The 13,800-nt window shown below is 37.3% G+C and overlaps 1 protein-coding gene across 2 annotated transcripts in view; it reads left to right on the top strand.

Moving 5' to 3' along the window:
- The window catches only part of ATM (ATM serine/threonine kinase), a 75,646-nt gene that overhangs the window by 28,100 nt on the left and 33,746 nt on the right, over nt 1-13,800 (top strand). For both annotated transcript variants that reach the window (XM_072993656.2, XM_020803139.3), the window contains 11 exons: nt 498-653; nt 1,415-1,490; nt 1,618-1,748; nt 2,382-2,502; nt 3,214-3,390; nt 3,782-3,942; nt 4,177-4,423; nt 6,062-6,174; nt 6,773-6,899; nt 11,238-11,437; nt 12,989-13,163. In XM_072993656.2, coding sequence (XP_072849757.2) covers nt 498-653; nt 1,415-1,490; nt 1,618-1,748; nt 2,382-2,502; nt 3,214-3,390; nt 3,782-3,942; nt 4,177-4,423; nt 6,062-6,174; nt 6,773-6,899; nt 11,238-11,437; nt 12,989-13,163 — 1,684 coding nt within the window. The remainder of the gene's footprint in view (nt 1-497; nt 654-1,414; nt 1,491-1,617; nt 1,749-2,381; nt 2,503-3,213; nt 3,391-3,781; nt 3,943-4,176; nt 4,424-6,061; nt 6,175-6,772; nt 6,900-11,237; nt 11,438-12,988; nt 13,164-13,800) is intronic.

Below are 13,800 nucleotides of genomic sequence, written 5' to 3'. Positions count from 1 at the left end.
ACTGAATTCAGTGGTGCCCCGCTTGACGATGATAATCCATTCCAGGAAAATCGCTGTTAAGCGAAATCGTCGTCAAATAAAAAAAAAAACATTGGAATGCATTGAAAACCGGCCAATGCATTCCAATGGAGGAAATACCTCATCGTCCAGTGAAGATCACCCATAGAGAACCGCCAATCAGCTGTTTAAAATCGCTGCCTTCCAAAGCAGGGGTCCGGAAAACAGCCATTTTGCGAAGGGAGGGAAGCCATTTTGCGGAGCAGGAAAAATAGTCGTTTAGCGAACAAACAGTTCGCGAAGCAGGCTCCTAATTGACATCAAGCGAAAAAACCCCATTAGAACCATTGTTTTGTGATTGCAATAGCGATCGGAAATAAAACTCATCATAAAGTGATTTTGACATCATGCAGGATAAGCGTCTAGCGGGGCACTAATGTATGTCATTAAAATTATTTTCTCAATATCTTTCATACATTGCTCTGTTTTTTCCCCTGCAGGGATGTCTGCTCCTTTTATCGCCGAGATCAAGAAGTTTGCTGTGTAATTCTACGTAATCTCCTTCCTATGGTGACTACTTTGAGTAGTGCAGGGACAAATACTGAAGATTTCAGTGAAGCCCAGGGTCAATTTTTAACTGTAATTGCGGCATTTTGGTATGTTGAACACAGTTTGCTGTTAAATTATTGCTTATCGAATTGCCAGCTGCAGTAATTACTAGGAGTGCAGTTCTAACTCCTTTAGAGACTTTCCTGTGGTTAGGAGGGGAAAGGGTTTTGTCTCTAGCAAGATTATGGTCCTCCCTTGGTGGGAAGATGGCTCTGCCTTGATGGTCTCTGGTTTGCCTATGGAACGTTCAATAGGTGTCAATATGTCACTGGCTGCATTCCTACTAGTGATACACCCAAAACTGGAGCGTGCATGAGACAGTTTTGCATCTGCTGGATTCAGAGGCAATTATTTTTCAAGGATCAAGTTCTCAGCTATCCTGGCTTGTATGTAATGTATCTAATTTCATATCTGTGATTTAAATGGAGGGCAAAATCAGAATTTGGAGACGTAGGCACCTTGGGTGTCCACATAATGCCAAGGTTAAGGGGAAGCTCTTGCATGTGAATCATAGATTGATTTACTATTTTAATGAGAACAAACAGATGCATTGTGCTATAGTGGTTCGAGCTTATGTGGTAGTAACAAATAAGCAAAACTTGAAATTCATTAACAATATGGATTTTTATCTCACTTGTATATATTGTTTAACAAAACTATTTGAACTTCTGCATAATTAAAATCTAGGGAAAAACCCTTCAGAACTATGAAAAACAAATAAAAATAACTGTTTAGCGATAAACTAGATAAAAACAGCAGTTCCCCTCGACCCTGGTTTTAACCTAGTATTGAATACTGTCTGTTCCAGGCACTTAGCAAATGAAGGAAAGTGCACAGCTCCAGTAAGAATAGCACTAGTGGATTGTATGAAGGCCTTACTGCAGGTGAGTCAAGAGCCATATATTTTAAAAGTTACATATGTGATACTTACTATAATTATATAATGCAAAATGTTATTTCTTTGACTTCTCCAAGTTCTGTTAAAACATAGTGCTTCCACTTTTTCCACAGGCTGATCCTTATTCAAAGTGGGCTGTGCTTAATGTTAAACAGGAAAATCTGACGGTGAAAGACGCTTTCCCCCATTTCTTAGCAGACAGCAACTTTCACGTTTGCATGGTTGCAGCTAAATCAGTAACCAGGTGCTCCTTTAGTTTTTGGTCATTTGATTCAAGAGTTCCATCATTGAAATATTTACTACTTTTCTTTTAACTGTTGTTCATTACATTAGTAGGAAACAAATGAGGCCACAGTTCGAAGCCACATTTGCTGGTTCCCATGTTTAGTGAGAGGGGTTTTGTAATACTTAGGGCTCGAATACATCTTCAGCATTTCAGGCTAGCATTTCTATGTCTGTTGGCAAATGGCCAGGAAAAGCAGAAGAAACAGGAAGCAAAATACCAAGTTCGGAAGTTTGTGGAAGACCATTAATAAACAAGTTAGGAGAGACACTGAAAACTGGCCTATTTTATGAAAGTCCATGAGATGTGTATATCTTTAAGGTAGTAACTTGGTTCTGTTTGCTTTTATTAGTTGCTCTGCAATCTGATCTCTTTCAAAGTACTAAATTTTTCAGCCAGTATAGTTTTTATAATGTTAGCTGTGTCTTTTTGCCAGTTAGTCACATAGCTACGTATATGTTAGGAAGCTCAGGGATCAACCCCCTGCCCAAATAAAAATACAACAAAAATGTTTTTTAAAAACTTTAACAAATAGCCTAGAAATTATTCTAGAAATGTGATTTCTCTCTCTGTGTCTCTCTGCTTGATTTCAAGTTTGTTTCAGGATGAGAAAATGAGAGATTCATGTGGTTTACTAAAACCTCTGCCGCTGAAGTTGCAGCAAGCGGCATTCGAGAATCTGTACATCAGAGCTCAAGAAGGAGCAAAGAAGCTGGTAATGCAGTTTGCCACTAAACATGCATAAAAAGTTCCACTGTAATAGTTTTTATTATTTTGTGGTGATTGTTTTGAATTAAACCAAAATACCAAAACTGTGTTAAAAGTTTTTGTCAGTCTTGCAATCACTCAGCAGGTTTACCAGTATTTTAACTAAATTTTCCAATTTAGAATTTGCAGTCTTAGTTTATTTACCTAGGGGTTGATGCAACCAGTAGCTTGACAAAATAAATGGGCAAATCCTGATGACTGAATTTGTGCGTGGGTACAACTCAGATTGGGCAGCCAGGAACATGTAACTTTCATTAATTAAAAGCTTATTTTCCTCTGTTTTACATCTGAGTTTCTCTTGGGTTGCTGTTTGTCTTGGGGAAGATTCTCCTGAAATGTAGCATAATATGTATTGCACTTTGAAACATGGGGTAAAATCCACATTTTAAGTAAATAAGACAGCATCCAATACCTATTTATTTGAGGATAAGGTGTGTTGAACTGAATACAACTGGTCTCTGAAAAGACTAAATTTCAATGGAAGGGGTTTTCAGTAACTTTGACAAATTAGATATTTTCGGTAATTTCTTATTTCTCTGTATCAGAATGCTACCGTATTTTAACCAAATTAAGTTCAGAGAACTCTAATTTAAACCTGTCATGTACTGTACAAGGAGATCACATTCATTCTGTGGTTTTGTTTGTTTTGGGAATAAAGGTCCGTGGCATTGGCAGCCAGGAGAATCTTTCTGATGAAGAGTATAATAAAAGATCAGTTCTCATTGTATTATTAAGTATTATTTTATGCTGCAGTCCTGTGTGTGAAAAACAGGCACTGTTTGCAATTTTCCAGTGTGTGAAACAAAATGGATTAGAACCTCAACTTGTAAGTAAGGTATGCATCTTGGAAATCCATTGCGCATGAATGCAGTGATTTAATGTTCTACTCTTTTTTAAAGCATAAAATATATCTTACATTGAATTATTTAACTAGTTAAAATCTCAGTGGTTTTATGATGTTTTATATAAATCTTAGAATAAATGAATCTGAGACGCAAACAAAACATTCTTTTGACTGTTATTCTTGTGTCAGAAAAACCTGTTCTGTCCTATGGGAGAAGCCTATACTTACAGACCCCTGTGTTTTACATGCTAAGCATTAATTTTATAGACACTGCATGTAGTACTATTTAAATAAATAGAGAGGACTGTAAAATAAGTTATTTCTGCAATTTCACGTCTGGTGGTGATCTGATTTAGTATTGTCTTTTCTCTCCCTTATGCAGATACTAGGAAAAATTTCCTGCAATTTTGGCTATAAGAGTATAAAAGATTTCATGAACACACACTTAGATTTTCTTGTTCAAGAGTGGCTGAACTGTGGCTACAGAATTTCTGAATTTCCATACATTTTATTGAATTTTTCTGCTTTAGATGACTTCTACAGGTATGTTTCTGTGTCAGCCTGATTTACCCCTAGATAGAGGCCTGAATTCAGCTTCTAGCCCCAGTTAGAACAGATTCATGGTAGTGTCTAATTAGCAGTGGAATGTTGCAGAGACTTTTTGAGAATAATTTGCTACTGTTTGATTATTTGTGTAACCAGGACTGTTATATTTTAAAATCAGATATTTTCCAAATATTGTATCAGATTTTAAAGCTAAAAATCTCTTAATTGTAGGTCCTGTTATAAAGTTTTGATTCCGCAACTGGTAGTTAGAGATCAGTTTGAAGTGGTCAAATCCATTGCTGACGAGACTGGAACAGAGGGACGGCAGCTACTGGCACATTGTTTCCCCAAAATCCTTGTCAATATTCTCCCTTACTTTGCCTATCAAAACTCTGAAGATGGCGAGTTTGTACAGAAGAGAGACAGAGCTTCTGAAGTTTATGACAAGCTGAAAGATGAAAGCTGCTTAGGAAAGGAGGTACTTTCTGGCCTTCGTTTTGTTTCTTTTTGTACAACTTGCATGATTACATCAAATGAATTTGAACATTCTTATTCTTTAAAAAATCAAACCTGTCTTAGAGGGAAGTAATTAATTCAGATTAATGTTGATTCTTTAAGGTGAGAGTAGTATAATTTATTTTCAAAATAAGCGCAAAGATTAATGTTTATTCTGTAAGGTGAGAGTAGTATAATTTGTTTTCAAAATAAGTGCAAGTGTTGTGCATGTTTGCTATGAAAACCAAATTAGAAAAATCATTTTTGAAACATTTTCCTGCATAAACTAATTTAAGATAGAGATGCTGTCACAAATGACAGTGGATGAACTCCTCAGAGATGTATTCATTCATTATAATATTCTCCATTGTATTATGCGCTTCCTTGGATGCTGTCTGATTTGTGACCTTCACCAAAATCCAGTAGCATTAATCACTGATCTCAGTTGTATTTGGGTCCTCCCAAGGTGGCTGAGGGGCCTGAGATTTGAGAACAGAGGTGGAAGGTCCAGATACCTCCATTAGATGTCTTTGGAAGTTCTGTTTCATATCCCAAACTAAGGCTGTTTCCCTTAATTATTCAAATATTGGGTGGGTGAGACAGGAGGCTTTGAGTTCTTTATATTAATACTTTTTTAAAATGCTAGGTAATCGCAACTGGGATAATCTCCTTGGGTTTTGGATGGCCCTTCTTAAAGAAACTTGGTGTTCTATGTGCTGTCAGGTTTCTTCTACTATATACTTTAACTTGCATGTTAAAGAGAGAAGGAAGAAAAATTAGCAACTGCCTGTTGGTGTGTGAACGCCTGCCTAGGTTGGTGGTTTGTGTGTGACTTGACAAATGCAATGTAAAAAATTGTTATGTAAAAATTGTTTTATATATATAGTTATTGTATTATTTTATGTTGTTAGCCACCTAGAGTGGTCCTGATCCGACCAGATAGGTGGGATATAAATAAAATAAATAAATAAATAAAAATAAATAAAATAAATAAAATAAATAATAAGGCTAGGTTAGCCTCTTGAGTCCAACAGCATTTAACCCCTGATTTTGGGTGTCCACTTTGTCATCAAAGTACACTGGTGGTATGATGCAAAAGAACTGTTAATGATTTAGTTGATGCTTCTTTTGATAGCAGGATTTTTCAGAGTGTGCTGGAACTCTAATAGGTCCTCTCTGACTGTGGTTGTTGATTTGTTACACCTCAGATGAGTGAATTATCTTTCACTATTTTTGCCATGGCCCACCTATTCTGTTTTGGGTTTTTTTTTTTTTTTTAAATTTATTTTCTCCTTTTCTATTGGAATAGTTGTTTTGGAACCTTTTTTTTAAGGGAAGAGGTGGAGAGCTTCCAAAGCACTCTGGGAATTCCCCATCCATTCTTCTCAAATCAATGATCAAGAAATCTTTTTAAATCCAAGTTAGTTGTGGTGGGAAACTAAGCTCAGGGTTGCGGCTCAGGTAGATGCTTTCATGGATCTCAAATCTCATTTATAAGATGATTACCTATGGCATTGTGAACAAATAGAAGACAGATTTACAGGTAACCAAATTTTCTGCTTTTTGAACTGAGTTCCTTAGAATGTAACATCTCAACCTTTGTGCTTTTCCTTTTTTATAGTTGATAGACAATTTATTTCATGGTAGCTTGCCAGAGATTGTGATAGAAGTGTTGATGACCTTACATGAGACAGGTGATGTCATGACCAAATCAGATCTAAAGAGATTTACTGGGTACAGTTTATCCTTCTTTATTAACTTACTATGTCTTACAGTTTGTTTGTCTTTGTTTATATGTGAACCTGTTGTCCCAGTAACAATTTAACATTTTATGCAACTGCCTATAAACATAATAGTACATAATGTAAACTAAAAGCTGTAAGCTGTACTTGCATATGGGCATTGACATTCCCATGTGCATTTGCATGTTATGTGTGATGTTGCACTTCTTTTTCCTTAAATTACAGTGTATAGAAATATATTTATCCACATTACAGTGTATGAAAGCAGTAGTCCAACAGTATGTACATATACACAGTCCTTGGAGACTTGCTTTGTACCTGTTAACAGTACTGAATGAGCAGATGTCTTAAGTATAGATTGATGAGTCATATTTTGTTTAAAAATACTTGTTTAGGAGTTTAAAATGTAGACTCCTCAGAATACCCATTTGTACACAGTAACTGGATCTCTTTATGTCAACTGTGAGAATCAATCTTGAAGGAACACTCTTATCCCTCTTAATGTTACTTAGATTATCTGTTTACAGAAGATTTTGGTATGTGGGCTCATTGACGTTTTGAAAGCTTTGAAATCTTTTCTATCCTTTCAGAGATCTGGATCCTGCTCCAAATCCCCCTTATTTTCCATCATATGTTATCAAAGCAACATTGGATTACATTGGCAGTTGCTATAAAACCAAGTCAAAAGAACTTATAGCAATTCTTTCCAAGAACCCTGTAAGTAATTGATATTCTACTTTGTGACAGTGTGGCAACACTCCTCAGTATATAATAGCATTTAAGATGATTTCTTGTTGTTTTATAAATTACATTTGTGTTCAACATTGCATGTTTCTTCAACCATTTTAAAAGAAAATGGTTTTCAAAGGTGTGCTGGGTAAGGCCGCACCTGGAGTATTACGCACAGTTCTGGTCGCCGCACCTCAAAAAAGACATAGTGGAACTGGAAAAGGTGCAGAAAAGTTTGACTAAAATGATGACTGGGCTGGGGCACCTCCCTTCTGAGGAAAGTCTTCAGCCTTTGGGGCTCTTTAATCTAGAGAAAAGGCGCCTGAGGGGGGACATGATTGAGACATATAAAATTATGCAAGGGATGGATAAAGTGGATAGAGGTAAGCTCTTTTCCTTCTCACGCAATACCAGAACCAGGGGACATCCACTCCAATTGAGTTTTGGGAGAATGAGAACAGATAAAAGAAAATATTTCTTTATCCAGTGTATTGTTAGTCTGTGGAACTCTTTGCCACAGGATGTGGTGATGGCATCTGGCCTAGATGCCTTGAAAAGGCAGCTGGACAGATTTCTGGAGGAAAAGCCCGTTACAGTTACAAGCCATGATGGGGACGTATAATCTCCAGGCTTAAGAGGAAGGTACCTCCAAATGCCAGATGCAGGGGAGGGGTATCAGGAGACAGGTATCTAGTTGTCTCAGTGTGCTCCCAAAGGCATCTGGTGGGGACATTGCGAGATACAGGAAGCTGGGCTAGATGGACCTTTGGCACGATCCAGCAGGGCTCTTCTTACATTCTTATATAAAAGTGAGGAATAATATGCAGTTAAAAAAAGCTTATGGCAGTTGACAAACGCGCGCACACATGCAGACACAATCTTTCATAGCCTGTAGTCCACTTCATTACAAGATGCTGTAAGACTTTTTGATGTTTTTCCTTTCATAGAATAACATGGCTATATCATTTATTTAAGAAATGAATTTTGACAGTCAAAGATGCTTAATATATGTTAAAGGGTTTTTTGCAAAATGCTGAAGGGTTTTTTGCGAACACCTCTTGAATCTTCTTTGTCATGAGTGCAAAATGTTGTAAGAGCCCTTGCTATCAAAGTTTCTCAGTAAGAAGAGCAGAATTTACTGCATTGGCCAGAATTGACAGATTTGGGGCAAAATCCAGTTGATGTAAATGTACACCAGCATAACCCAGATCAATCTCAGAGAATATTTGATTTAAACCAATGGAAAGCTTCCTATACCTCTGTCATATCCTTTCTCTCTGATATTGATGTCCAACCTCCCTTTGCCTTGTCACTTGACTTTTGAGGTAATAGGCTCTTTAAATCATCACAGGAATAAACATGTTTCCTTTAAGCATTTCTTCCTCTCTAACCTTTCACTCAAGCCTTTATAACACCCTCCACATAGTTCGCCCATAGGTATTGAACTCAGCACCACTCATAGAACAAATAAAGTTGTATTAAAATAACAGTGTTAAAAATAATGTTTTTTCCTAGGCATTAAATTTATTCAGTTCCATCCTTTACACCAGTGGCCCCCAACTTTGGGCCTCCAGATGTTCCTGGACTACAACTCCCAGAAGCCTTCACCATCACCTCTCCTGGCCAGGATTTCTGGGAGCTGAAGTCCAAGAACATCTGGAGACCCAAGGTTGGGGACCACTGCTTTACACTATTACTTCTCCCCACTCCATATCTCTCTCTCAGACCCCCAAACCAGTCTTTTTTCTCATCTCTACACCAGATTCTCCTCAGTATGAGACTCATGACTGATCTGACGTAAGATGCATCATCCCCCTCATCTAGATTTACTCCCAGCCAACCAGAATCATTCCTACCAACATGTTCCTCACTTACTCCCTCCCATCACATACTTACCAAACTACAGTGGTGCCTCGCATAGCGATGTTAATTCGTTCCAAAAAAAACATCGCTATGTGAAACCATCGCTATGCGAAACACCATTTCCCATAGGAATGCATTGGAAACCGGTTAATCCGTTCCAATTGGAACGGATTGCCGTCGTTAAGTGAAAAAACCCATAGGAAACATTGCTAAGCGAAACAATGTTTCCTCCATTGGAATGTATTGAAGCTGACTCAATACATTTCAATGGCTTTGCGAAGTCAATTTTTGCAATTTTAAATGTGTCATACAAGGGGCAAAAATGGTTTTAAATGCTTGGAATAGCTTCTGCACCTTCTAAAACGGGTGCAAATGTAATTTGGCTTAGATCTGACTTTTCGTTAATTTAGGGTGAATTTTTCCCCCCAACTTTTGACAGCTGTCAAAATCTGACAGCTCCATTATTTCCTATGGGGGAAGAAAAAATTCACAAAAAATTAATGAAGACTCAGCAACTGTTCTAAATGCTTGGATTCATTAGAGGACCCCCTAAGTCGTGTGCAAACCTGATTTGGCTTTGATCTGAACTTCCGTTAATTTATGGCGAATTGTTTTCTCCCCCATAGGAAAGCATGGAGCTGTCAGATTTTGACAGGTCCATTGGTTCCTATGAGCCGAAAAAAATTAACCATAAAAGTCAGATCAAAGCCAAATCAGGTTTGCACATGACTTAGGGGGTCCTCTAACGAATCCAAGCATTTAGAACCGTTTTTGACCCTTCTAAGACACTTTTTTAATTGAAAAAAAAAGCATCGTTAAGTGAAGCAGGGGACCTAAAATCGCATTCATTATGTGAAGCATGGTCCCAAACTTCGCTAAGCGAAAATCGCCCATAGGAAACATCGTTATACGGGGCATATTATTTTCTAAAAAAAACACATCGTTATGCGAATTCATCGCTAAACGAGGCAATCGTTAAGCGAGGCACCACTGTATATAAACAATCCATTTAAATATGGCTGGGTACCACACACCCTTTCAAGCTCCAAGGCTCTCTAGGGCTCCCTTTTGCCTTGAAGGAAAGACTTTGGGAGCGTCGGGACACAGAGGTGGAGGAGAAGCTTTTGATAGGCAACAACTGCCATTCCAATCTCAAGGGCAGTAATCCAGCAGGGATGTTTTTTAACTATGAAAGACTCCTTTCCTATCCCAAAGGCTTCCCAAGGGGAAAAGTGAGCCATAGGAACCTTGAAACATGAAAATGGGGTGGGGTGGGAGTTTGGCATTTATTTACATTTAATATTAGCTTGAGTCTGTGACCATATAATAAAGAATGAATGAATTAAATATTTGTGATGCCCAATCTGGGTAATTCCAGTGTAAATTTATGCATCAGGATTTTGCCCACTAAGGCATTAATCATCAGTAGACATCCTTCAGTCTCGAGAGACTATGGTAACATGCTCTGAATAGAGATCTTGGAACAACGTCTAGTGTGGCTGAGAAGGCCAATTCAAGAGTGAGAAGACATTGTAAAAAATATTAATAAGGAGGTCCTTGATTTGGCTGGCCTTGCATACAAGTTCCCTTTGAGCCACAGGGTTATCAGAGACTTGCCATTCAAAATGGTTAGAGCATGGTTTGAAATCTTAATACAATGGATGCTTTCCTTATTTGTAGAATATCAATGTCTCTAAATAATTAGGTCTGGAATGATTTTCCATAATTATAACAGTCAGGAAAAAAACACAAGACTTATCTATCTTAATTTGTTACTTTTGTTACATATTTTTCCCAACGTTAAAAGCTGCCTGATTGCTGATTATTTTTAAAGAATAGAACAAAGATGTACAGAAATTCATTTCAAGCTATTTGGAATGCTACAAGCCATCTTACACTTGCAAAACTACTACCTTTGGTTTGCTGTTTTGATGAATTAGACAGGATAATATACATATAGGAGCTGCTGAAATCTGTAGATGCCAATCTGTTTCTTCCTCCCCTTTCTGTAATACCTGCTATAATTTACTCCTGAGATAACAAGAGAGTGCATCTACTCATCTTATCCTGTTGAAAAAATGTAGAATGCAAAGGAAATGCACATTGTGAGGTCCAAATGTGATGGAGAGACTTAGATTTTGGATGATACTATATCTTACATCCCGTTCCTGGGGGAAAAGCATAATGGAACTAAAATAAATAATACCAAGAACAACCAGTAAATGTATGTCATCATGTGCAATTCGGACCTATAATATAATTTCAACGTATTTTTTTTATTCCTTATCTGTTTATTAAAGATTTTCAAACTGTTCTTCATCTAAATATAACAGAGCAGTGTAGAAAATGAGAGTTTCAGAACTGTCATAGAATCTTGAAATGTTTAAAAAGAGAGATTAACCAGTTTTTTAAAGGAAGTTTGTGAAATAACTGCTCAGTGTTTTAATTTTTTTCCCCTCAAAGGAGTCATTCCAGAAAATCTTACTGGCCATATGTAGACAAGCATCTGGAACAAGTAATATTTACAAAAAACATAGAATTCTTATGATATATCACTTCTTTGTAAATTTATTGCTGAAAGAAATAACAGATGGCTTAGGAGGAGCATGGGCTTTTGTACTTCGGGATGTAATATATACTATGATCCACCACATCAACGATAGGTAAGTAGAAATGTTATATGCTATTTCATATTCCTATATTTCATTCCATATTATTTTAGACATTTGCATTAGATCTGGGATTTAGAACTGCCTTCTAGCCATTCATTTCATCTATATTAAAGCTTTCTGCTTTGCCATGCCTAAGGGTGTAATATTAAGTCAGGATTTAGTGTTGTTACAAGCGTAAACTTGATCAAAGCGTTGCCTCAATATACACAAACCCTTCCCTCTCTTCCTGGAGAGATAGGAAGAATGATTTTAAGAAGACTCTTCATGCTATTCAGTTTTGCTTTTCTCAGTAGTTGACTTGTTTATATATAGACCAAGAATCACGGTAGGAACAAATTCTCAGTTGTTAGCCAGTAAATTCATCTAGACTTCTTGTTGGCTAGAATTTGTCTGGCTTTGTTATTATCGCTATACAGTTGTTGGTAATCAAGAAAGAAAATTTCTAATACTGTATTTTATGTGCCATCAAGCCACTCCTAATGTGCATGAGTTAATGACCTCTAGAATGTCTCATCACTAAAAGCTGTGCTCAGATCTTGCAAATCAACAGCATCTCATCATGGTAGATAATTTTGTGTATCTACTGCCCAACCCTTGCTCCTAGCTATATTGTCTTTCCCAGTAAGTTATTTTCAGGTCTTGCAAAGTATTAGCTGTGGCTTCCCTTACGGAAACAATCTGTCTTATGTTAGGTCTTCCTCTCTTCCTACTGGCTGGCTGTGGTATCTGTAAGACTCTCTTCCAATACTGCACTTCAGTTGAGTTTGATTTTTATCCTTATCTTTCTGTTACATAATATGGATGATTTTGAACTTAGTTTCGAGTAATAATCTTCGCTAACTTTAAGCCCTCCATTTTTAAAAATTTCGAAAAGCAAAGTGACCTCTTTTGGAAAACATACACACAGCATGTTCATAGAGCTTTTGCTCTGGTGTAGCCTTTCTTCTTCAGATTGCCTATCCCAAGGAAAGGGTTTGGAAACTGGAAGATAGCGTTCTGGTCTGCATTCTTTCTGGATTGCCAGAAAAGACAAATGAGTATTGTAGATGAAATCAAACCTGAACTCAGATGCTAAGCTGACTAATCTATGGTTATTGTACTTTGAATGTATCATGGGAAAGCAAGACTCACAGGAACAATGTCAGAAAAAGCTAATAGGAGAAAGGGATAATCTAAAATAAGGTGAACTGATTTAATAACGGAAGCCACAATCTATAGTTTGGAAGTGCTAAGCAAGGCTTTTAATGATAGGACTTTTCTGGAGGTTAATAATTTATGGAATCACCATAAGTAGGAAGTGATTTGTTGGCAGATAAGAACAGCAACCTGGAAATACAAGGCATTTAACCCTATCCTTGAGCTGCAACTAGAACAAACTATTTTCCACTGAATGGAAGCAACACTGTTCTCCTACTTATTCTTCATATCCTAATAAACACTTGTAATTAAAGTGTGCATCCAGGGTCCCTCAAACTTTAAGTGAACCTGACTCCGGGTCCACACTAGTGTGCTTTTAGTTAATTTTCCCTTTGTTTATTTCAGGCCTCTACCACTCAAAGAAGTATCTTTGCGAAGCTTTTTGTTGTGTATTGACCTTCTGAATCATGTCTGCCGCACAGCAGTCACACATTGTCAAGACGCATTAGGAAGTCACCTCCATGTTATTGTGGGTACGCTAACACCGATTGTTGGAGAGCAACCTGAAGCCCAAGAAGAAGTAAGTTGTTCATAAGATGCACTTGCCTGACATTTCTGAATTTCCAAATTGGGGACAAGATTTAAAATACCCATTATTTTGAGTTGCAGCAGCTAACAATATCACTTAAAAATTATATAGCAGCCAAATAAGATATAGAGTAGCATTTAATTAGGAAGATTGGCTTAATTGTTTACCCTCTGAACAGCTCCACACAACATTACAAACATCTTTTGAGAATTCATTGTATTTTGAAATAGTTCCGCATGTTCTTTACGGACAGCTGTGTACCTGTAGCATTGAAGTCCTATTACTTGGAACCATTTGCATGTTTCTTTGGAGCTCATTGTCTCTATACATGTAGGGGCTTTATTTAATGATTTCACCTTGGATATCAGAGGGAACCACAGATTTTGGACTGCTTTTATAAGCAACCCCAAATTTACTGTCACAACTATTTTTCCACTATGAAATGGCTTATCGTTCTTGCCCCTGAGTTACATCTCTGAAAGACCAGGGACAAAATCATGTTCCCTTCCAATACTGAGGAGGAGTTCAGTGTTCTGACCCTGGTTTCTGTCACATTGAAAACCCAAGATTTAACCTACTCACCCCAACCCAATTGTGAGAATGATACATCTTTTACAAATTTTTCTCC

Source organism: Pogona vitticeps, chromosome 3, assembly GCF_051106095.1.
Source record: "Pogona vitticeps strain Pit_001003342236 chromosome 3, PviZW2.1, whole genome shotgun sequence".
Lineage (NCBI taxonomy): Eukaryota > Metazoa > Chordata > Lepidosauria > Squamata > Agamidae > Pogona > Pogona vitticeps.
This window is presented reverse-complemented; position numbering and strand designations above follow the sequence as displayed.